The sequence below is a fragment of the Hyla sarda genome, chromosome 3 (assembly GCF_029499605.1).
Source record: "Hyla sarda isolate aHylSar1 chromosome 3, aHylSar1.hap1, whole genome shotgun sequence".
NCBI lineage: Eukaryota > Metazoa > Chordata > Amphibia > Anura > Hylidae > Hyla > Hyla sarda.
The window spans coordinates 95,195,905-95,217,994 of NC_079191.1; the positions used below are offsets into that span (position 1 = coordinate 95,195,905).

At 42.7% G+C, this 22,090-nt stretch overlaps 1 protein-coding gene across 7 annotated transcripts in view; it reads left to right on the forward strand.

Moving 5' to 3' along the window:
• Window positions 1–22,090, forward strand: part of MYO7B (myosin VIIB) — a 222,068-nt gene that overhangs the window by 74,166 nt on the left and 125,812 nt on the right. For all 7 annotated transcript variants that reach the window (XR_008891050.1, XM_056564675.1, XM_056564676.1 and 4 more), the window contains 4 exons: window positions 932–1,084; window positions 8,618–8,802; window positions 11,593–11,714; window positions 17,058–17,200. Coding sequence is in view for 6 of the 7 variants with exons in the window: in XM_056564675.1 (XP_056420650.1) it covers window positions 932–1,084; window positions 8,618–8,802; window positions 11,593–11,714; window positions 17,058–17,200 (603 nt within the window). In the remaining variant the exon portion in view is untranslated. The remainder of the gene's footprint in view (window positions 1–931; window positions 1,085–8,617; window positions 8,803–11,592; window positions 11,715–17,057; window positions 17,201–22,090) is intronic.

Below are 22,090 nucleotides of genomic sequence, written 5' to 3' on the forward strand. Positions count from 1 at the left end.
AAAAAGCTTTACAAAATTTATTATAAAAAAATAAATTATTTTTATAATGAAATGGCTCCTTTCAAATTTTTTTATTTTGCCGGCTAGATTTTTAGTTCTCTGCCCACCCACATAAATTGATCCCTGTTTAGAAATTAATAAAAATGTTGTTCTAAAAAAATTTAAATTTTGTTAAATACAATTTTTTCCATCACTACTGTATCTTTTTTTTTTTTTTATGGTACCCTACGAATTTTTTTTGGATCGCTAAAGTCCAAAAATTGAATAAAAACCGCCTGCAAAAATGTCAAAGTTAAAACCCACATGGTTTTTTTCTGGCGTTTTCTCGCTCCCAGAGACTTCTATGGGAGTAAAACGCCAAGATTTTCCAGAAAAAAACACCATACTCTGAATTTGAGGACCTTTTTGAAAACCAGCCTCTGAGCCCAAAAAGAGCTGAAAAATGCCCAAAGAATAAAAAAAAACGCCAAAATGAAAAACGCCAAGTGGATCTGGCATTTTGCAGTTCACTATTGACTTGCAGCTAACATCTGGCCGCTGCGTTTTTTCACAGAAACATTTTAAGAAACTGTAAAAAGGTGTTTGATCAGTAATCAGTATTTAATGACAGTAAACTCTAAATTTTTGTGTGCTAGCCACAGGCTGAATTGATGTTTATGTCAGCAACCAATCAAAAAGTTCAGTTTAATGGACTGGATGTATTCTAGTAGTGACATTTAAGGCTTGGTTAGTGACATAGGTATATGTCGGCAACCAGTCAAAAAGTTCTGTTTAATGGACTGGATGTATTCTAGTAGTGACAGGTTGCAAACCTATACCCCCGACAAATCGTTAAAACTGAGTCTGAACTGGTTGGATGTAAACCAGCCCTGGGCCCTAGAAAGAAATGTGGGTTTTTATTATATGTAACTGATTATCTTCTTGTTTACAGGAACAGTGGATATCTGCTCGGAACATGAACAGCATACATTCTATGCACCCTAGCTCAGCACAGGGAGTAGAAGATATGATCAGACTTGGAGAGCTTAATGAAGCTGGAATTGTTCACAATTTGCATATCCGATACAAAGAAAATAACATTTATGTAAGAAATTGGGGGGAATTTATCAAAGGATTTACCCAGGATTTTTGGTGCATACTGTATTTGTGCAAAAAAAGTCGCACGTGCGACTTTTGTGCGACTTTTAGTGGTACGCCAGGCTGCGCAATTTCTCACAATCCAGCTGTTTTACACAAGATCTGTTTTTTTACTTAGCTGTAGGCAGGGATTTACTAACTCACAAAAAGTCGCAAAACTACACCAAAAAAAGTCGGCTTAGAAAAAGTCCCGTCCGACATCTATCACCTGCCACCCGCATCTATCACTGGCTGCCCGTATATACCACCCACCACCAGCTGTTGTAAGACTACAACTCCCAGCATGCCCTTCTTAGGATTCGGTGGATTACGTCGATGACCAGCGCGCTTTTTTTTTTTACTATAAAAAATGGTTAACGAGGGCTTGTGGGGTAGTATTTTTGGAATAAAATTTTTTTAAACGTGTTTTTTTTTAGCTTTCTTAACAGGATTAGTAGTAGAAGCTGTCTAATAGACGGAACCCATTACTAAGTCAAGCTTAGTGTTAGCCACAAAAACAGCTAGCGCTAACCTTCAATCATTACCCCAGTACAAAAAGTCACAGGGATGCTGGGAAGAGCCGGTACCAACAGGCCCGGAGCGTCAAAAATGGCGCTTCTGGGCCTAGGCGGTAAAAGGCTGGCATTATTTAGGCTGGGGAGGGCCAGTAACAATTGGTTGGTATTGTGTTAAGAATGAAAATACGGGGAACACTATGCATTTTTTTTTAAATTATTTATTTATGCAAAAAATGTGTGTGGTTCCCCTTATTTTCATTCTCAGCACATTACCAACCAAGCAGCAACAGACTGACATTACCAGGGTGTGTGAGGACCATTGTTACTGGCCCTCCTCAGCCTGTTACCGCCTAGGCCCAGGAACACCATTTTTGATGCTCCAGGCCTGTTGGTAATGGCTCCTCCCAGCACCCCTGTGGCGGTGGGTACCGGGGTAATAATTGGGGGTTAGCGCTAGCTGTTTTGGGGGCTAAGGCTAAGCCCAGCTTAGTAAGGGATTCTGTTTATTAGACAGCTGCCACTACTAAGCCTGTTAAGAAAACATTAAAAACAAAATTCAAAAAAACACATTTAAAAAAAATATTTATTCCAAAAAACACTCCCCCACAAGCCCTCGTTAACCATTTTATTAATATTAAACAAAAAAAGTGCTGGTCACCATAGTCCGAAGTAGTCCTTTGCATACACGGAACTGAAGTGAGAAAAAAAAAACATACAAAAAATGGGTTAGTACATTTAGGGGAAAAAAGTGGTAAAAAAAAAATGAAATAAATACATATATATATATCGCACATTTTTGTCACAAATGTGGCTTTAAAGCAGAATAGTCACAGAGGAGAAGAGGTGGTGTTATAAAGTCGCATTCTGAAGTAATTTCTTGTTTTTTGCTTATGTATGCTAAAAAGTGTTTTTGCTTATGTGAGCCAAATTTATCAACCCCCCCCCCCTTTGATAGTAGGATAAATGTGTCACATGTAAGAAACACTTACACCATGGAAAACAGTGTACGTAAGTCATGTACGTAAGCACAGCTTGATGAATTCCCCACATTGACACATTAATTTTGATTTTAAATTTAGAAGAACATTATTGTGATTTTTTTGATGGGGATACATAGACCTATAGTTATTCCCCTATTTTCATGAATTCACACAAGAATATATGATAATATACAAGTGGTATGAGAACAACTTTTTAACGGCTATAAACATTTAAAATTCCTGGCACATGGGTGATGGAGGACGCGGTCAACAGGAAAAGAATAAAAAGCTGTAAAAATAGCGCTCAATACAATTCATGCAAAAAAAAATTATATAAGTGAATATCAGCATCAGCACACAGGACAGGGAGACCAAGTGATGCGTTTCAGGTATTCTGAATGTCCTTAACCAGTTGAATAGGGGTGTTCAAAAAACCTTAAACGCATCATTTGCCTCCCTTTTCTGTAAAGTGATATTATATTTGTTGGAATAAAGCATCTTGGATTGTATGGTGTATTACTCACTGGATTCTTTTGCATCTGAGTTCTCCTATCGTTTTGTTGCCCTACATTGATCTGTGCAGCAGGGAGGCTGCACAGGTGAGCGGGGACAATGAAAAATAAGGTATAACAAGTATTAATGCAGAGCTGTGCTAAAATTTAAAAAGGCAAATTGTAGGAATATTATAACCCCTTCAGGACCAAGCCCATTTTGGCCTTAAGGACCAGAGCGTTTTTTGCAATTCTGACCACTGTCACTTTAAACATTAATAACTCTGGAATGCTTTTAGTTATCATTCTGATTCCGAGATGTTTTTTTCGTGACATATTCTACTTTAACATGGTGGTAAATTTTTGTGGTAACTTGTATCCTTTCCTTGTGAAAAATCCTAAAATTTGATGAAAAATTTGAAAATTTAGCATTTTTCTAACTTTGAAGCTCTCTGCTTGTAAGGAAAATGTATATTACAAATAAAAAAATTTTTTATTCACATATACAATATGTCTACTTTATGTTTGCATCATAAAAGTGACAAGTTTTTACTTTTGGAAGACACCAGAGGGCTTCAAAGTTCAGCAGCAATTTTCCAATTTTTCACAAAATTTTCAAACTCACTATTTTTCAGGGACCAGTTCAGGTTTGAAGTGGATTTGAAGGGTCTTCATATTAGAAATACCCCACAAAAGACCCCATTCTAAAAACTGCACCCCCCAAAGTATTCAAAATGACATTCAGTCATCATTTTAACCCTTTAGGTGTTTCACAGGAATAGAAGCAAAGTAAAGGAGAAAATTCACAATCTTCATTTTTTACACTCGCATGTTCTTGTAGACCCAATTTTTTTATTTTTACAAGAGGTAAAAGGAGAAAATTTATACTTATATTTGTAGCCCAATTTCTCTTGAGTAAGGACATACCTCATATGTCTATGTAAAGTGTTCGGCGGGCGCAGTAGAGGGCTCAGAAGGGAAAGAGCGACAAGGGGATTTTGGAGAGTACGTTTTTCTGAAATGATTTTTGGGGGGCATGTTGCATTTAAGAAGCCCCTATGGTGCCAGAACAGCAAAAAACCCTCAAATGGCATACCATTTGGAAACTAGACCCCTTGAGGAACGTAACAAGGAATAAAGTGAGCCTTAATACCCCACAGGTGTTTCACGACTTTTGCATATGTAAAAAAAAAAATTTTTTTCAATAAAATTTGCGTTTTCCCCCCCAAATTTCACATTTTTCCAAGGGTTAATAGCAGGAAATACCCCCCCAATATTTGTAACCCCTTCTCTTCTGAGTATGGAGGTACCCCATAAGTTGACCTGAAGTACACTACGGGCGAACTACAATGCTCAGAAGAGAAGGAGTCATATTTGGCTTTTTGAGAGCAAATTTTGCTCGGGGGGCATGTCGCATTTAGGAAGCCCCTATGGTGCAAGAACAGCAAAAAAAAACACATGGCCTACCATTTTGGAAACTAGACCCCTTGAGGAATGTAATAAGGAATAAAGTGAGCCTTAATACCCCACAGGTGTTTCACGACTTTTGCATATGTAAAAAAAAAAAATTCCACTAAAATGTGTGTTTCCCCCCAAATTTCACATTTTTGCAAGGGTTAATAGCAGAAAATACCCCCCAAAATTTGTAACCCCATCTCTTCTGAGTATGAAGGTACCCCATAAGTTGACCTGAAGTGCACTATGGGTGAACTACAATGCTCAGAAGAGGAGTCATATTTGGCTTTTTGAGAGCAAATTTCGCTCGGGGGGCATGTCGCATTTAGGAAGCCCCTAAGGTGCCAGAACAGCAAAAAAAAACACATGGCATACTATTTTGGAAACTAGACCCCTTGAGGAACGTAACAAGGGGTACAGTGAGCATTTGCCCCCCACTGGTGTCTGACAGATCTTTGAAACAGTGGGCTGTACAAGTTTTCATTTTCACGGACCACTGTTCCAAAGATCCGTCAGACACCTGTGGGGGGTAAATTCTCACTGCACCCCTCATTACATTCCGTGAGGGGTGCCGTTTCCGAAATGGGGTCACATGTGGGGTTTTGTTTTTTTTGCGTTTGTCAAAACCGCTGTAACAATCAGCCACCCCTGTGCAAATCACCTCAAATGTACATGGTGCACTCTCCCTTCTGGGCCTTGTTGTGCGCCCCCAGAGGACTTTACGCCCACATATGGGGTATCTCTATAGTCAGGAGAAACTGCATTACAAATTTTGGGGGGCTTTTTTCCCTTTTACCTCTTGTGAAAATGTAAAGTATAGGGCAACATCAGCATGTTAGTGTAAAAAATTAAATTTTTTTACACTAACATTCTGGTGTAGACCCCAACATTTCCTTTTCATGAAGGGTTAAAGAAGAAAAAGCCCCCCAAACCTTGTAGCGCAATTTCTCCTGAGTACGGCGATACCCCATATGTGGCCCTAAACTGTTGCCCTGAAATACGACAGGGCTCCAAAGTGAGAGCGCCATGCGCATTTGAGGCCTAAATTAGGGATTTGCATAGGGGTGGACATAGGGGTATTCTACGCCAGTGATTCCCAAACAGAGTGCCTCCAGCTGTTGCAAAACTCCCAGCATGCCTGGACAGTCAACGGCTGTCCGGCAATACTGGGAGTTGTTGTTTTTCAACAGCTGGAGGTTCTGCTTTGGAAACAGTGGTGTACCGGACGTTCTTATTGGGGGAGGGGGCTGTGTAGGGGTATGTGTATATGTAGTGTTTTTAACTTTTTATTTTGTGTTAGTGTAGTGTAGTGTTTTTAGGGTACAGTCACATGGGCAGGGGATTACAGCGAGTTTCCCAGCGCAAAATTTGCTGCATCTCAAACTTGCAGCGAGAAACCCACTGTAAAACCCTCGTCCATGTGAATGTACCCTGTACATTCACAGGGGGGGGGGGGGGTGCACCAGCTGTTGCAAAACCACAACTCCCAGCATGCATGGTCTGTTAGTGCATGCTGGGAGTTATAGTTTTGCAACAGCTGGAGGCACACAGGTTAGGAAACACTGAGTTAGAAACAGACAATGTTTCCCAACCAGTGTGTCTCCAGTTGTTGCAAAACTACAACTCCCAGCATGCCCAGACAGCTGAAGTGCATGCTGGGAGTTGTAGTTCGGCAACATCTGAAGGGCCAGATGTTGCTGAACTAAAACTCCCAGCATGCCTGGACAGTCAGTGCATACTGGGAGTTGTAGTTTTGCAACAGCTGGAAGAGCACAGATTGGAGAGCAATATACAATGGTCTCCAAACTGGGGCCCTCCAGATGTTGCAAAACTACAACTCCCAGCATGCATGGTCTGTTAGTGCATGCTGGGAGTTATAGTTTTGCAACAGCTGGAGGCACACAGGTTAGGAAACACTGAGTTAGAAACAGACAATGTTTCCCAACCAGTGTGTCTCCAGTTTTTGCAAAACTACAACTCCCAGCATGCCCAGACAGCTGAAGGGCATGCTGGGAGTTGTAGTTCGGCAACATCTGAAGGGCCAGATGTTGCTGAACTAAAACTCCCAGCATGCCTGGACAGTCAGTGCGTGCTGGGAGTTGTAGTTTTGCAACAGCTGGAAGAGCACAGATTGGAGACCATTACACAATGGTCTCCAAACTGGGGCCCTCCAGATGTTGCAAAACTACAACTCCCAGCATGCCCAGACAGCCAAAGGCTGTCTAGGTATGCTGGGAGTTGTAGTTTTCAGACTCCTAGAAGCAGCAGTGAAGATCTTCACTGCTGCCTCTGAGGACCATATACTTACCTGCCGGTCCCGTCGCTGCTCGTCCACGTGGCCGGTCCCGCGCTGTTCCTCGGTCCCGCCGCTGGTTCGGGTAAGTCTGCCGGTCCCCACGTGTTCCCCCACCTATGCCACGAGCCCCTGCAGCCATCGTCCCCCGTTTTGCCCGACTTCCAGGGGCGGGCAGTGCGGGGGATCTGAACTTTCACCCCAGATCACTGTGATTGGTCCACAGGGACCAATCACAGTGATCGCTGACCAGGACCATCAATGGATGTTCCTGGGGGTGAAGCAGAAGTTGTCCCCTGCTGGAAACAGCGGGACTTCTGCTGGTTAACCCGTGCGATGCTGCGCATCGCCGGGTTAACTGAATGTCATTTATAAACGTCGGGATGCGCGAACGCACTGCACAACCCGGGTTTATATATGACATTCTGCGGGAAGGGGATAATATATGAAATCCATATTATAAAGAAATGTTATATTCACAAAACAGCATAATAGTGCTATTCAAAGCCTAAAAACAGATAAAGTGTAAAAAAAATTACACAACAACCTCTATTTCAGAGACAGACCACTGACAGACAATATTTTTTTTTTTTTACAGACAACTTGGAAAAACCATAACACACCATAAAATGATACATTTATAGCTCAAAATACTCCCATCATTTACTCTGAGCTGTAAAATGATTATGATTGCAATTGCAATGACCTATTGAAGTATTAACAGTATCAAAAAAAGATAAAAAAATATATATATATTTTCACAGAATGTCCAGGAATTTCTGGACCGTTAGCTATCCTGCCCACAGCTTCTTTATTATGGATCTCTCTTAAAGAGTACCTGTCACCAAACTAAACTTTTAATATATTGTTCCTTATGCAATTTTACGACACTTTGCTATTTACTTGCTGTTAAAGTTCTCAACCTTTATATGTTTTTAATGTGATTGAAAAAGCATCCACTAGATGGCTCTGTTCTGTTCCCTGCCGCAAATCAAACAGTTAGTTTGGTCTCCTTTTGGCCTGGCAAGAGACCAAACTCTGGAAGTTCATACGGGGCATGGCGAGGCACAGCACTCACAGGCTTCAGTGATGTAGCGCCTGCTGGGGAGCTCACACAATGTGATTAAGGGGAAAGGTATGATACACAGCTTTTTAAAGCTCAGAAATGTTTTTAAAGGGGTACTCCACTGGAAAACATTTTCTTTTATATCAACTGGTGCCAGAAAGTTAAACAGATTTCAAATTACTTCTATTAAAAAATCCCAATCAGCTGCTGTATAATACACAGGAAGTTCTTTTCTTTTTTAATTTCCTTTCTGCCTGACCACTGTGCTCTCTGCTGATACCTCTGTCCACATCAGGAACTGTCCAAAGCAAAAGAAGTTTGCTATGGGGATTTGCTGCTGCTCTATACAGTTCCTGACATGGACAGATGTGTCAGCAGAGAGCATTTGTGGTCAGGCAGAAAGGAAATTCAAAAAGAAAAGAACTTCCTGTGTATCATACAGCAGCTGATAAGTAGTGGAAGGATTTTGATTTTTTTAATAGAAGTAATTTACAAATCTGTTTAGCTTTCTGGCACCAGTTGATTTAAAAGAAAATGTTTTCCAGTGGAGTACGCCCTTAAGGCACGAAGGGTGTTAGGAGTAGGTAGGGAATATTATCTGAGTTAGTTTAGAAAATATGGTTTGATGACAGGTAATCTTTAATACTCTTTCAAAGGCTGCCAACGAGGTTTATGATTATTGCATATGTTTGTTACAGACATACACTGGAGCCATTTTAGTTGCTTTGAATCCTTATGAAGAGCTGCCTCTTTACCACAATGAACAGATCCATTTGTACAGAAACCGACGCATTGGAGAACTTCCACCACATATTTTTGCCTTGGCAGATGCCTGTTACTTCAGCATGCAGAGGAACAAATCAGACCAGTGCTGTGTTATTAGGTACTGTCAGTAAAAACATAATTCTAATACATTACTTCTAAGTATAACTTAAAGTCTATCACAGTCAACCTTTCAGGTCAACTATTTTCTGCTGATCAGAATCATAACATATCTTTATAGAAGTTGGAGCTCCATTATTTTATTACAGAGCCCAAATCCCACTGTAATGGCTGGAATCATAGATAACAGTTAATAGCAATTGCTTTGACAGAGGCAGGGGGGCAATGAGAGTTGGAGGTTAACTAAGGCCCAAATAATTATTAAATGATATTCTATGATAACAAACAAAAACGCCCAACAAAATAACAATGGTAGAATACTTTTTTTAGCCATCTCAAAAAGTAATTAAAATTCTGTTTTAAGTTTCTTTCCATCCCCCCCAAAAAGAGTTAATAAACATTAATTACCATTAACATTAGTTTCCATATACAGTAGAATCTCCCAATAGCGGACACTGTCCGCTATTGAGAGATGTCCCCTAGTGGGGAAAAAGGCTCAAAAATCTTTCTAAATGACCGAATACTGTAATGTGTTGTCTACAGATTGTAATTACCTATAAAACACGATAAAAAGCAATATTAAAGTAAAATTTCCCAGTGCCGTTTAATCACGCTTTATCACTTCCTCCTGTACCATTTCATCCCCCTCCCCTGTGCCATTTTATACCCCTTCTTGATCCCTCCAATGCCACTTCATTCCTCCCCCCTTGAAACACCTGTGCCATTTCATTCTCTTTTATTACCTTCTGTGCAAATTCATCACCCCCTCTTTACCCCCCTGTGTAATTGTATTCCCCCCATGCCATTTTACCCCCTCCTTATCCCTCTGTGTCATTTTATCCCCCCTGTGCCAAATCATTCCCCCCCCCCCTCACTGCTTGTGCCGCATCACTTTTCCCCTTCCCCCCTCCTCCTGTTGTTTTTCTACCTGACTAACATGCTCAGCGGGTCTCTCAGCGGGCTTGACTTTCCTCCTGACGTGCTCTGCGCTGCACTCACTGAGAGGCTGTGGGGCGACTGCGGGCACTGACGAGTGACGCTCCTGATGTCACTCGTCAGTGCCTGCAGCCACCGCTGGTGCTGTCAGTAAGTGCAGCGCAGAGGACGTCAGAAGAAGGTCAAACCCACTGAATGCCCATGCACCTGAGCCTGCTTGCCAGGTAAGAAGAACAACAGGGGGAGGAGGGAAGGGGAAAAGGGATGTGGCACAAGGGGGGAGGATGATTTGGCACAGGGGGATAAAGGGGGAATGAAATGGCACAGGTGGGATAAAAGAGGGAAAGAAATGGAACAGGGGGATAAAAAATGGCACAGGGGTGGTAAAGGGTTATAAAGGGGGAATGAAATGGCACCAGGGGGATCAAGAGGAAATGATGTTGCACAGAGAGTAATAAAGATGGAATGATTTGGCACAGGGGGAATAAAGAAGCATGGGAGGATTGAGGGGGTGGCGATTGATGTGGTAGGAGGACGCACAGAAGCAGGAGTTAACTGTTTAAACAGCAGTCTTCTGCTTCTGTGCTGGGGCTGCTGCAAGGAGGCCCCTTACTGGAGTATTGGCTGTACCCCCCCTGAGGGCAGCCCTGTGTACAAGCTAGTGTCGGATCATAAGCCTTTTTGTCCCCTACTGAGTGTATTTTGTCCCCTACTGCAGGTGTTTTGCCCCCTCTTAGGTGTGTCCGCTATTGAGAGTGTCCCCTATTCGGAGGCTGCAAATACATTAAGTCTAATTGGACTCTGCCGTGGAATAAAAAACTGTTTACTATTGGGAGGTGTCCCCTATTGGGAGGTGTCCACTAAGAGAGATTTTTCTGTATACTCTAAATAAAAGAAATACAACTCATGCTGCAAAAGAAAAGCTCTTACAAAGCTATGTTAACACATAAAATTGATCCTTCTGCGGCAGTCAACAGTGTATGGCACCCACCTTCTTAGCAATTGAGTGCCGCCTCTAAATGCTGGCCCAGAAATCACGCTCTGTCAGCTATTTTAACTGTTAAGATGTCAAAACTATCAGTGACATTAAAAACAGTTGTATGATGCGTACATTTAGTCATGATAGGATGGATCTGCTCCCCCTGACGAGAAGGCAATAGTAATGCAATGAAAAGAATAAGCAATGGAATTGCTTATAAAAGTCCCCTAGGGAGACCTAAAAAGTGATAAAATAAAAAAAATTTAAATCACCCCCCCCCCCCTCCTTTCCAATTTCCTTAATAAAATTTTTTTTTTTACATGTTTAGTATGGTCACATGCGGCAATTTCCAAACTATGAAAAGTTTACGTAAATTAAACCGCATGGTGAAGGCGTAAAAGTACTAAAATACCAAGTGCCAGAATTGTCTCATTTTGGTCACATCACAACCCACAACATTTTTTATAAAAAGCGATCAAAAAGTCTGATCAATGCCAAAATGGTACCGATAAAAACTATAGATTATGAGGCAAAAATGGGCCCCCAGTTTCATAGACTTTAAACAGATTTCCCCTAACAACATCCAGTGGACAGCAGGTTGCAGGGAAGGGAGACACCTAGGGGGAGATTTATCAAAACCTGTTCAGGGGAAAAGTTGTCCAGTTGCCCACAGCAACAAATCAGCTCGCTAATTTCATTTTTAAAAAGGCCTCTGCAAAATGAAAGAAGTGATCTAATTGGTTGCTATGGGCAACTGGGCAACTTTTCCTCTTGACAGGTTTTGATAAATCTCCCCCCTAGCGTCTAGGATTAAGAGCTGTTTTTGTGGGGTAAAGAGTCATTTTGGTAAACTACATTCCAAGCTTTTACTTACAGTGGAGAGTCGGGCGCTGGAAAGACGGAGAGTACTAAATTAATGTTACAGTTCCTGGCATCTTCAAGTGGCCAACATTCCTGGATAGAGCAGCAAATTCTAGAGGCCAATCCTATCATGGAAGGTAAGTTGAGTATAGGTATACATAGAGGCTGCATTAATCGATTGCTATTATAACTCCTTTTTTTGGAAATGGCTAAAAGTTAAAAATCCTGTCATTTGGAAGAATTTTGAAAGGTCACAGAGACATTTCAAAATTTTACATTGATCAGGGCCTCCATGCAGAGACCTCCACAATCAGTAGAACGAGCAGAGGAAAACATGCATAATTGAGACCATCTTATACAACTGGATAAGCAAGCCAGGCTGTAAAGTACATAACTGTGCGATTTTTGCTGCTCCTTACAATGATCTTGAGGGCCATGTCAAACATTTTGATTGGTGGGTGTCTTCGTGCTGAGACCCCCAGTTGCACTAGATGGTCTCCACTCTAAATCTATGTAGCTCATCTACTACAACTGGACAGAGATTGCAGATAACCTAGATAGAAAAAAACATACGCTTCTCCCTGTTTGTTCTAATGATTGTTTGAGTCTCAGCAAGGAGATGACATGGCTCAGTGATATGTTAAAATTATTTACAAATTATATGTACACTTTAGCTTTAGCCATTTTAACTACATTTATGTATTTTTACATTTCACAAGTTCAAAGTCAGGGACGTAATTGATGTTTGTACTTGTTTTTCTTCATTAAGACAAATACCTGACCTATATACTATATTAGTACATATGAACTCCATATAAGATATATTGTGGCCCCCTACTCAATTGCCCACTTTGTTGGCCAGCAAGGAGAGCTGCTCTCTAACATTTGGTTGGCATGCAGTGCAATAGAGGATAATGTAGTCAGACATAGTGGCGGGAACAACTAATCTATAGGGGGGTTCTGGGTGTCAGTCAATGACTAACAATATGCCAGGCTGCCATGTCTCTGGTAAATTGTAATATAGAATGTAAATTTTACAGTAGGGCATTCACTTCCAGGCAGGGGAAGAGAGAGGTGGTGTCTGGTAACTATAAAAGAAAGTATACTGAGCGATTGTCTGAGCTAGTGATAGTGTGTCTGTATACAAGAGTGTGAAGTATACAAGTGAGTGTAAGTATAAAAGTGAGAGGGACTTAAAATTAAGGGACTTTAAATTAAGGGAGTTTAATTAAAATATTTGATTGTTTTTTTACTGTAAATTTTTGCAATCCCCAAATCTAGTATGGCCTCCATGTTGGAAAATGCAGTCCAGTCTACATCTTGCGCAATGTATGAAATCCTTGAACAGCAGTTTGAGGGTGCATACTGCTGTGCGACATGTGTGTGAGTTGTTCATTTGGAAGCCCAGATCCTGGATCTAGAGGAGCAACTGGCAACACTGAGACGAATTTACAACTTGGAGAGGAGTCTCCTGCTCACTAAACAAGTACTCTCTGGGGTTGATGTGGGGGAGGATAGTGGGAAGGAGGTGCAGGACAGTCAGGCAGCTAGCTGGGTTACAGTTAGAAAACAAGGTAGAGGGAAAAGTGTCAGGGAGGCTAGTCCTGATCTGGCACACCCCATCAAGTTTGCCTGGTTGGCAGATGAGGGAGATGCCATTTCAGAGCTAGCAGTAATGCAGCAAGATACTGCCTCTGACCACCAGGGGGGTGTCTGCTCCAGTAAGGAGGGAAGGAGGAGTGCAGGGCAGGCCAGACAGGTACTGGTAGTGGGGGACTCTTATTAGGGGGACAGACAGGGCGATCTGTCACAAAGACCGAGATCACTGAACAGTGTTTTGTCTTCCTGTCGCTCGAGTTTGACACATCGTGAATCGGGTTGACAGGTTGCTGGGTGGGGCTGGAGAGGACCCGGCAGTCATGGTACATATTGGCACCAATGACAAAGTAAGAGGTAGGTGGAGTGTCCTTAAAAATAATTTCAGGGACTTAGGCCAAAAGCTTAAGGCAGGGACCTCCAAGGTAATATTTTCAGAAATATTACCTGTACCACGAGCCACACCAGAGAGGCAGCGGGAGATTAGGGAGGTAAATAAGTGGCTCAGAAGCTGGTGTAGGAAGGAGGGTTTTGGGTTTATGGACAACTGGGCCGATTTCGCTGTTGGATACTGGCTCTACCGTAGGGACGGGCTGCACCTCAGTGGGGAGGGTGCAGTTGTGCTTGGGGAGAAGATGGATGGAAGGGTGGAGGAGTGTGCACGGGGGGAGGGGGGACCTACAACGTAGAGGGGGAAGATAGTGTAGATAGAGAGGGGGGACATATTAATTTACTTGGGGGTGGAGCGGAGGGAGGCGATAGAATAGTTAATAGGGATAGGCTTCATAGGAAGAAAAAGCAAACACCTTTGAATTGCATGCTGACTAATGCCAGAAGTCTGTCCAATAAAACAGAGGAACTGGAGTGGTTGATGTCTGAGGAAAATAATGACATAGTGGGTATAACAGAGACTTGGTTGGATGGTATCTGTAACTGGGCGGTCAACATACAGGGTTATAGTCTATTTAGGAAGGATCGGACAAAACGGAAAGGGGAGGAGTTTGTCTTTATGTAAAGTCCAATCTGAAGGCCGCACTGCGGGAGGATATATGGGAGGGAAATGATAATGTGTAGTCACTATGGGTAGAAATATATGGAGATAAAAATAAAAAATATTCTGATGGGAGTTTGCTATAAGCCACCAAACATAATGGAAGAGGCAGAAGATCAATTACTGAGGAAAATAAACAAATAAACAAGGAAGCAAATCAGAATGATGTGATAATAATTGGGGACTTTAACTATTCTGATATAAACTGGGAGACTGAGACCTGTGAATCTCATAAGGGTAACAGGTTTCTGACTATAGCTAAAGACAATAATCTGTCATAAATAGTGCAAGGCCCGACTAGAGGGTGTCCCCTACTAGACTTAATATTAACCAACAGACCTGGCAGAGTAACTAATGTGCAAGTAGATGAACACCTAGGAAATAGTGATAATAATATAATGCATTATAACTTGTTCTTCAATAAGGGAACCTCGCGGGGGGCCACAACAACAGATACCTTATGGGAATAAAATGGTCAGAAATAAAAGAAAACCAATATGGATGAATAAAAATTTTAATGGGGCAATAAAGGACAAAAATAAAGTATTTAAACTACTAAAACAGGACGGCAGTGAAAAAACATTAAAAATCTATAGAGAAAAATTAAAAATATGTAAAAAACTGATAAAATCTGCAAAAATAGAGACAGAAAGACTCATTGCCAAAGAGAGTAAAATTAACCCCAAAATGTTCTTTAACTATATAAATATCAAAAAGGTCAAAAATGAAAGCGTAGGCCCTTAAAAAAACGATAAAGAAGAAATTATAAATGGGGATCACCGAGGAAAATGAAATGCCAGGTGAAATACAGCGAGAAAAGGTAAACTCCCCAGTACAGGTCACCTGTCTAACCCAGGAAGAAGTACAGTGCCGCCTACAAAAAATCTAAATAGACAAATCCCCAGGTTCAGATCGCATTCACCTCCATGTTCTAAAGGAATAAAGTAATGTAATTGACAGACCCCTATTTTTAATATTCAGGGACTCTGGCGCATGGCAAATGTGGTGCCAATATTTAAAAAGGGGTCAAAAGGTGACCCCAGGAATTATAGGCCTGTTAGTTTAACCTCCGTTGTATGTAAATTGTATGAGGGCTTTCTGAGAGATGCTATTTTGGAATATCTTGATGAAAATAAATGTATGACTCCATATCAGCATGGCTTTATGAGGGATCGGTCCTGTCAAACTAACCTCATCAGCTTTTATGAGGAGGTGAGCTCCAGACTGGACCAGGGGGAATCGCTGGATGTCGTATATCTGGATTTTTCCAAAGCATTTGATACAGTTCCACATAAAAGGTTGGTGCATAAAATGAGAAGGATGGGGCTGGGAGAAAATGTGTGTAAGTGGGTAAGTAACTGGCTCAGTGATAGGAAACAGAGGGTGGTTATTAATGGTACTTATTCTGATTGGGTGACTGTTACTAGTGGGGTACCACAGGGGTCCGTCTTGGGTCCTGTCCTATTTAAAAATTCATTAATGACCTTGTAGAGGGGTTGAATAGTAAAGCAGCAATCTTTGCAGTTGATACTAAACTCTGTAAAGCGGTAAACACTATAGAGGACAGTGCACTGTTACAAATGGATCTGGGTAGGTTGAAGGTTTGGGCTGGGAAGTGGCAGATGAGGTTCAACACTAATAAATGTAAGGTAGTGCACATGGGGAAGAATAATCTGGGCTGGGATTATGTATTAAATGGGAGAACACTTGGGACAACTGATGTGGAAAAGGACTTGGGAGTCTTAGTTAATAGTAAATTGAGCTATTGAGCTGTAGTGACCAGTGTCTGGCAGCTGCTGCCAAGGCAAATAAAATCATGGGGTGCATCAATAGGGCATAGATGTCCACAAAAAGGAAATAATTCTACCGCTGTACAAATCACTAGTCAGACCACACATAGAATACTGTGTACTGTACTGGGCACCAGTGTACAAGTATATATATTTAGTGCACTATGTGCTCACAGGGTATACTGGTGTTGATTCCCTGATCCGTATATACACAGGAAAAAACATACAGTTAATATATAGTAAGATATACTGTCGAATATTCGCCTTATATTAATCCAGTCTGACCTATAGCAGTCACCACCTAGATTATCATGGCCATACAGCATTCAGACCATACACATTGCCCTTCCCTATGCGTTTCGGTATACCTGAGTAGGTGACCTCATCAGGGGCTCTCTGCAATATGCGTCCAACAATAAGAAGGGACAGTGTGTCACTACAACCTGTCCCACAGTACAGAAGGGTAAATAATGCCAATTTACTGGGGGTGCAGATACAGTTACATCCCCACTTGTAATGCTGACAGTATAAACAGTGTGCCACATCTTAGTGTAATTTTATAATCTTGTGGCACCGTAGGTTTCAGGATAGATTCCGGTGATTTGATTCAGGTGTCGTGACAGAATCTCCAAGTGCGCACACGCAGTGGCGGGGAGTTTTAGATAGCGGGGGGGTCTGACCGCTGGGATCTCCTGCAAGGCTTCCCAGAAAGGGGGGGTGTTGACCCCCAATAGAGATATATGGAGGTGGTGTGTCGGCCGCCACTTTGTGTGGGGGTAAACACACCCCCTTCCTGTAGACTCCCGGGGGGCCATGCAGGAAATCGCGGGGGGTCCCAGTGGTTGGAACCCCTGCAATCTAAAACTTATCCCCTATCCTTTGGGTAGGGGATACATTTTACTGCACTGGAGTACTCCTTTAACTTGCAAGCAGTAGGATATATTTTCCCCTATTGTACTATCACTATAATTATGGTTTTGTCACGTGCATGTTATTTACAGTAGCTTTATCTTTTTATCTTTTCTTTTCGAATATCTTTTCAGCTTTTGGAAATGCTAAGACCATCCGGAATGACAATTCTAGCCGCTTTGGAAAATACATAGAAATCCACTTCTCCAAAGAAAATGTCATAGAGGGAGCTCGTATAGAGCAGTTCCTTTTGGAGAAATCGCGAGTTTGCAGGCAGGTTGGTCAGCCAAGAAAACATTATTCTATAATTCCCCATGAAATATATACTTATACTGTGTTTTAATGATAGTGTTAAAATACAGAATTACCTATGTCCTGTACATGACCAGAGCACCAGAGCAGTGCTCGCATCATGCACAGCAAGTCCCGGCTGCTATCAGTAGCCGGGGACCACAGGTAATGAGGACATCAGCAATCACGCTGATGTCCTTAATTAACCCCTCAGATGCCGTAATCAGTAGGGATCACAGCAATCTAATGATTGATATAGACAGTCCCCTATGAAAAAAAATATGAAAATCCCCTCCCTCATATCTAAATGGGCACTGTCAGATAGAATTACTTTTGATGTGCTATAAAGCATGCAAAAACTATGTTTTGCAATTGCTTTAATCAGAAATTTTTCAGTATTTCATACTGAAAAAGCCAGTCAAAAAAGTGGCCACTAGGGGTCTCCCTGCCTCCTGGGACACATACCAGTCTTGCAGTGTCCAGTTGTAAAAAAAACAAGTTTGAGATTTTTTAAGAGTACAATAATAGAAAACTATGTAAGCATAGGTATTTTAATCGCATTGACCCACAGAATAAAGAAAACATGTAAAGTGTTCAGTGTGCAAACGAAATCCTCCAAAATTTGCAAAATTGTGGTTTTCATTTAAATTTCCTCAAACAAAATATACATTTTTGGGTTTGCTGTAAATGTATGGTAAATATGTACAAAGTACAATTGGTTGCGCAAAAAACAAGCCCTTATATTGGTCTGTGGATAGAAATGTAAAACGAGAATGCAAAAATAAAATTGGCCTGGTCCTTAAAGGGGTACTCCGGTGAAAACCTTTTTTCTTTTAAATCAATTGGTGGCAGAAAGTTAAACATATTTGTAAATTACTTTTATTAAAAAATCTTAATCCTTCCAGTACTTATTAGCTGCTGAATGCTACAGAGGAAATTCCTTTCTTTTTGGAACACTGATGCACAGTGCTCTCTGCTGACATCTCTGTCCATTTTAGCAACCATGCATAGCAGATGTATGCTAAGGGCAGCATGGTGGTTCAGTGGTTAGCACTGCTGCCTTGCAGTGCTGCGGACTTGGGTTCAAATCCCACTAAGGACAACAATAAATAAAGCGTTATTATTATTATAATAACGTCAGCAGAGAGAACTGTGCTCGTGATGTCATCAGAGAGCATTCAGAAAATAATTTCCTCTGTAGTATTCAGCAGCTAATAAGTACAGGAAGGATTAAGATTTTTTAATAGAAGTAATTTACAAATATGTTTAACTTTCTGCCACCAGTTGATTTAAAAGAAAAAAGGTTTTCACCGGTTTTCACCTTTAAGGCCAAAATGGTTTTGGTTCTTAAGGGGTTAATGGCTGCATGGCTGCATGCTATATCTGATCTGGTTCTGTGTAGCCCTTAGTGATGCCATCATTAGATGCAGGACTACAGAGATGACAGAAAGGAATGAGGAGGGGGGGGGCGGCGGGGGGGGGGGGGGGGGGGGGGTAAGTAAGGCTCTGTTCAGATTGTGCACTCCAATGGGATGAAAATAGGGGGAACCCCACACATTTTTTTTTATTTTTGGGTAAAAAAACTGTTGGGTTTCCTAATTTTCATTATCAGCCAGATACCAACTAAGCAGGAGAAGCCTTATGTTAGCAGGGTGAGCGAAAACTATTGTTTTTGGCCCTCTTCAGCCTAAATAATGCCAGCTTATTACTGCCTAGGCCCAGAAATGCCAGTTTTGATGCTCCGGACCTATTGATAATGGTTCTTCCTGGTACCCCTTTGGAGTTAGGTACCTGGGTAATAATTGGGGGTTAACACCAACTGTTCTGGGGCTACCTCTTAGCCCCAACTTAGTAAAGTACTCTGTATATGAAACAGCTATCACTACTAAGCCTTTTGAATTAAGCGTTACAACCCTATTTAACCATTTTATTTGTTAAAAAAAATTGCTCAATTAATACTCCCCATTCACATATCTGACATGAATAAGAAAAAAACACTAAAAATGGGCTAAAATGGGCTAGTACATTTTTAGTGCTTTTCCCTGGGGAGAATGCCTAAAAAGTTCATAAAGGATCTGTTCATATTTTAAATTTTTAGCATGTGTTTTTTTAAACAAAAAAGTATGCTAAAAACACACTATGTGAACAAAGCCTTACTCACCACCCTTGTTCCTGTCTGACATATTCCTGTGTTGCAGATGTTCATGTTATCTCTATTGGGAGGGGTAAGCCACAGCCAGACTGCTCTGGCGCTGGCTTATCTCTCCCAGAACATCATCTGTTGAGAACAGAAGGCCGCTATATACCTTAGACAGTCAGCCATAGCTACTGAAGCAGGGGCGGACACAGACAGCAGAGGGCCCCTGTGCAAAGAATGTAACTGGAATGTAACTGGGCCCATGGGCCCCCCCCCCCCCCTCATACATCAATTGTTCAGGAACCCCCCCCCCTTCATATGTCACTTACATATAGGTGGACCCCCATATGTCACTTGCTCAGGGGGGCCCTCACCCATATCAGTTGCTCAAGAGGATCCCCCCTAATATCAGTTAATTATTTATTAAGGCCCCCCATATGCTGCAGCTCATTCAGGCCCCCCCATATCAATGCTCTGAGACAGTGACAGACAGTCCCATCAAACCTCAGATCAGACTAAAAATAAATAAATAAAACTTACCTCTCCTGCTCCGCTGCTCTCCATGTCCGCCGGGGTGTCCCCAAGTGAGCGCCTTCCCTTCTGGTCTCCAACAGCCCGCGCTGCACAGTCACGTGACCTGACTCAGCCCGCTCTGCACAGTCACGTGACCTGACTGTGTACAGTGTCAGGTCACAATGCACGCTGTCAGTCTAGAGGAGACCAGGGAGGAGGCGGAGGCCGGAGGGGTAAGTAGCGCTTCTCTTCACCGCCTCTCTTGCATATTAGTGAGCACTTCCAGAAGCGCTCACTAGTATGAAAGGGCCGGTCCAAGATATTGGCCGAAATTTATCATTGTCTTTAGACTGTTTTTCGTGTCTTGAAAAGGCGCAAAAAAGGCGCAAGCAGGGTTTATTTGCGCCTTTTAGTTTACACATATCTGCTGATTTTGAGTTGCAATCCACTGATTTTGGCAATACACATGATATGGAAGGGATTTATGAACTGCGCCTTTTTGTGAAAAGATGCAAAAAAGGCGCAAAGCCACTGAAAAGTCTCTAAAACTACACCAGCCCAGACTTAGCTTAGCTTTTTGGTGTATGTAATGAGTGAAATTTCAGAAAATGTGACCTTCACAAAATTTATCAAATGCTCTGTGACCATTTAAGAAATGTGCTGCTCCTACACATCACCAGCACACAAAAAAAGGTGTAGAAAAATTCTTCACTTACACCTACAATGATAAATGTTGGCCAATGTGCTGCCTGGGTCCAAGAGTGAAATGCCCACATTGGTTAGCAGTTTCCCCACATTAGTTAGCATAGCCTCCCAACACACACACTATCTTACCTGGCCTGCACTACTTACATCTGCCTGTGGGGACTTCCTAGCGAAGGTGACATCATCGCATGTGCTGTGCAGGACGTCGGCGTCCTGGCACAGCGCTTGCGATTACGTCACTCACCACGCGCCTCTGCCACTAAGTCTCCGCAGGTAGACAGATGTGGAATCCGGGTTGCCTGGCAGGTCTAACCAGATGTCCGATGAAAGTTCGACTTGTGGCTGGACACAGAGCCAAAATTGAATTTTGAAGGCTTTATTTGGTACAGAACAACACGTTTCGATGGGTCACCCCTCTTCGTCAGGTTCACCGGATTCCACATCTGTCTACCTGTTCCTGACCGCTTGCTAAGCGGGACCGACGGCCAGCTGCCTCCCAACTACTTGCATCCTAAGCGCGTACCAGTGTTGTGCCTGCCCACACAACACTTAAAGGTGAGCTTCATTCTACCTTTCCTAAATATCACCTATGACCTTCACTATTGGAGCGCCATATCTGTTTTTTTCTCTCTCTCTCTGCTCTCCACTAAGTCCCCGCAGGCAGATGTAAGTTGCAGACTGGTTGCCCAGTCAAATGTGAATTTCTTCCACCATTTAACGCTGCTTTCACGAAGTAGGGCTAAATGCCTGAAGAAATCACCTGCCCGGCGCCCGGAAATGGAATGTCTCGGGCGTCGGGCGATACAAATTCCACATGCCTGCACCGGGTCCCGTGCTAGGGCCGGCCCATCATGTGAGGGGACCTGCTGCCCTTTCAAAGGGCGGCGGGCCCCCTCACACGCAGGGCCCCTGTGCAGCTGAACCGGCTGCACAGACAATATGTCCTTCCCTGAACTGAAGCCAACAGGTTCAGCCAACTTCATTCTAAGGATTATGGGCACCTTTAAAGGGGTACTCCGGTGCTTACACATCTTATCCCCTATCCAAAGGATAGGGGATAAGATTCCTGATCGCGTGAGTCCCGCAGCTGGGGAAGCCCGGGATCATGCACGCGGCACCCCGTTTGTAATCAGTCCCCGAAGAGTGTTCGCTCCGGGTCTGATTACGGTCGACCGCAGGGCCGGCGGCGTGTGACGTCATGCCCCCGCCCCCGGGGGACATCACGCTCCGCCTCTCAATGCAAGCCTATGGGAGGGGGCGGGATAGCTATCATGCCCCCTCCCGTAGGCTTGCATTGAGGGGCGGAGCATGACGTCACACGGGGGTGTGACGTCACACGCCGCCGGCCCTGCGGCCGACCGTAATCAGACCTAGAGCGAACACGCTCCGGGGACTGATTACAAACGGGGTGCCGCGCGCATGATCCCGGGCATCCCCAGCTGCGGGACTCCCGCGATCAGGCATCTTATCCCCTATCCTTTGGATAGGGGATAAGATGTGTAAGCACCGGAGTACCCCTTT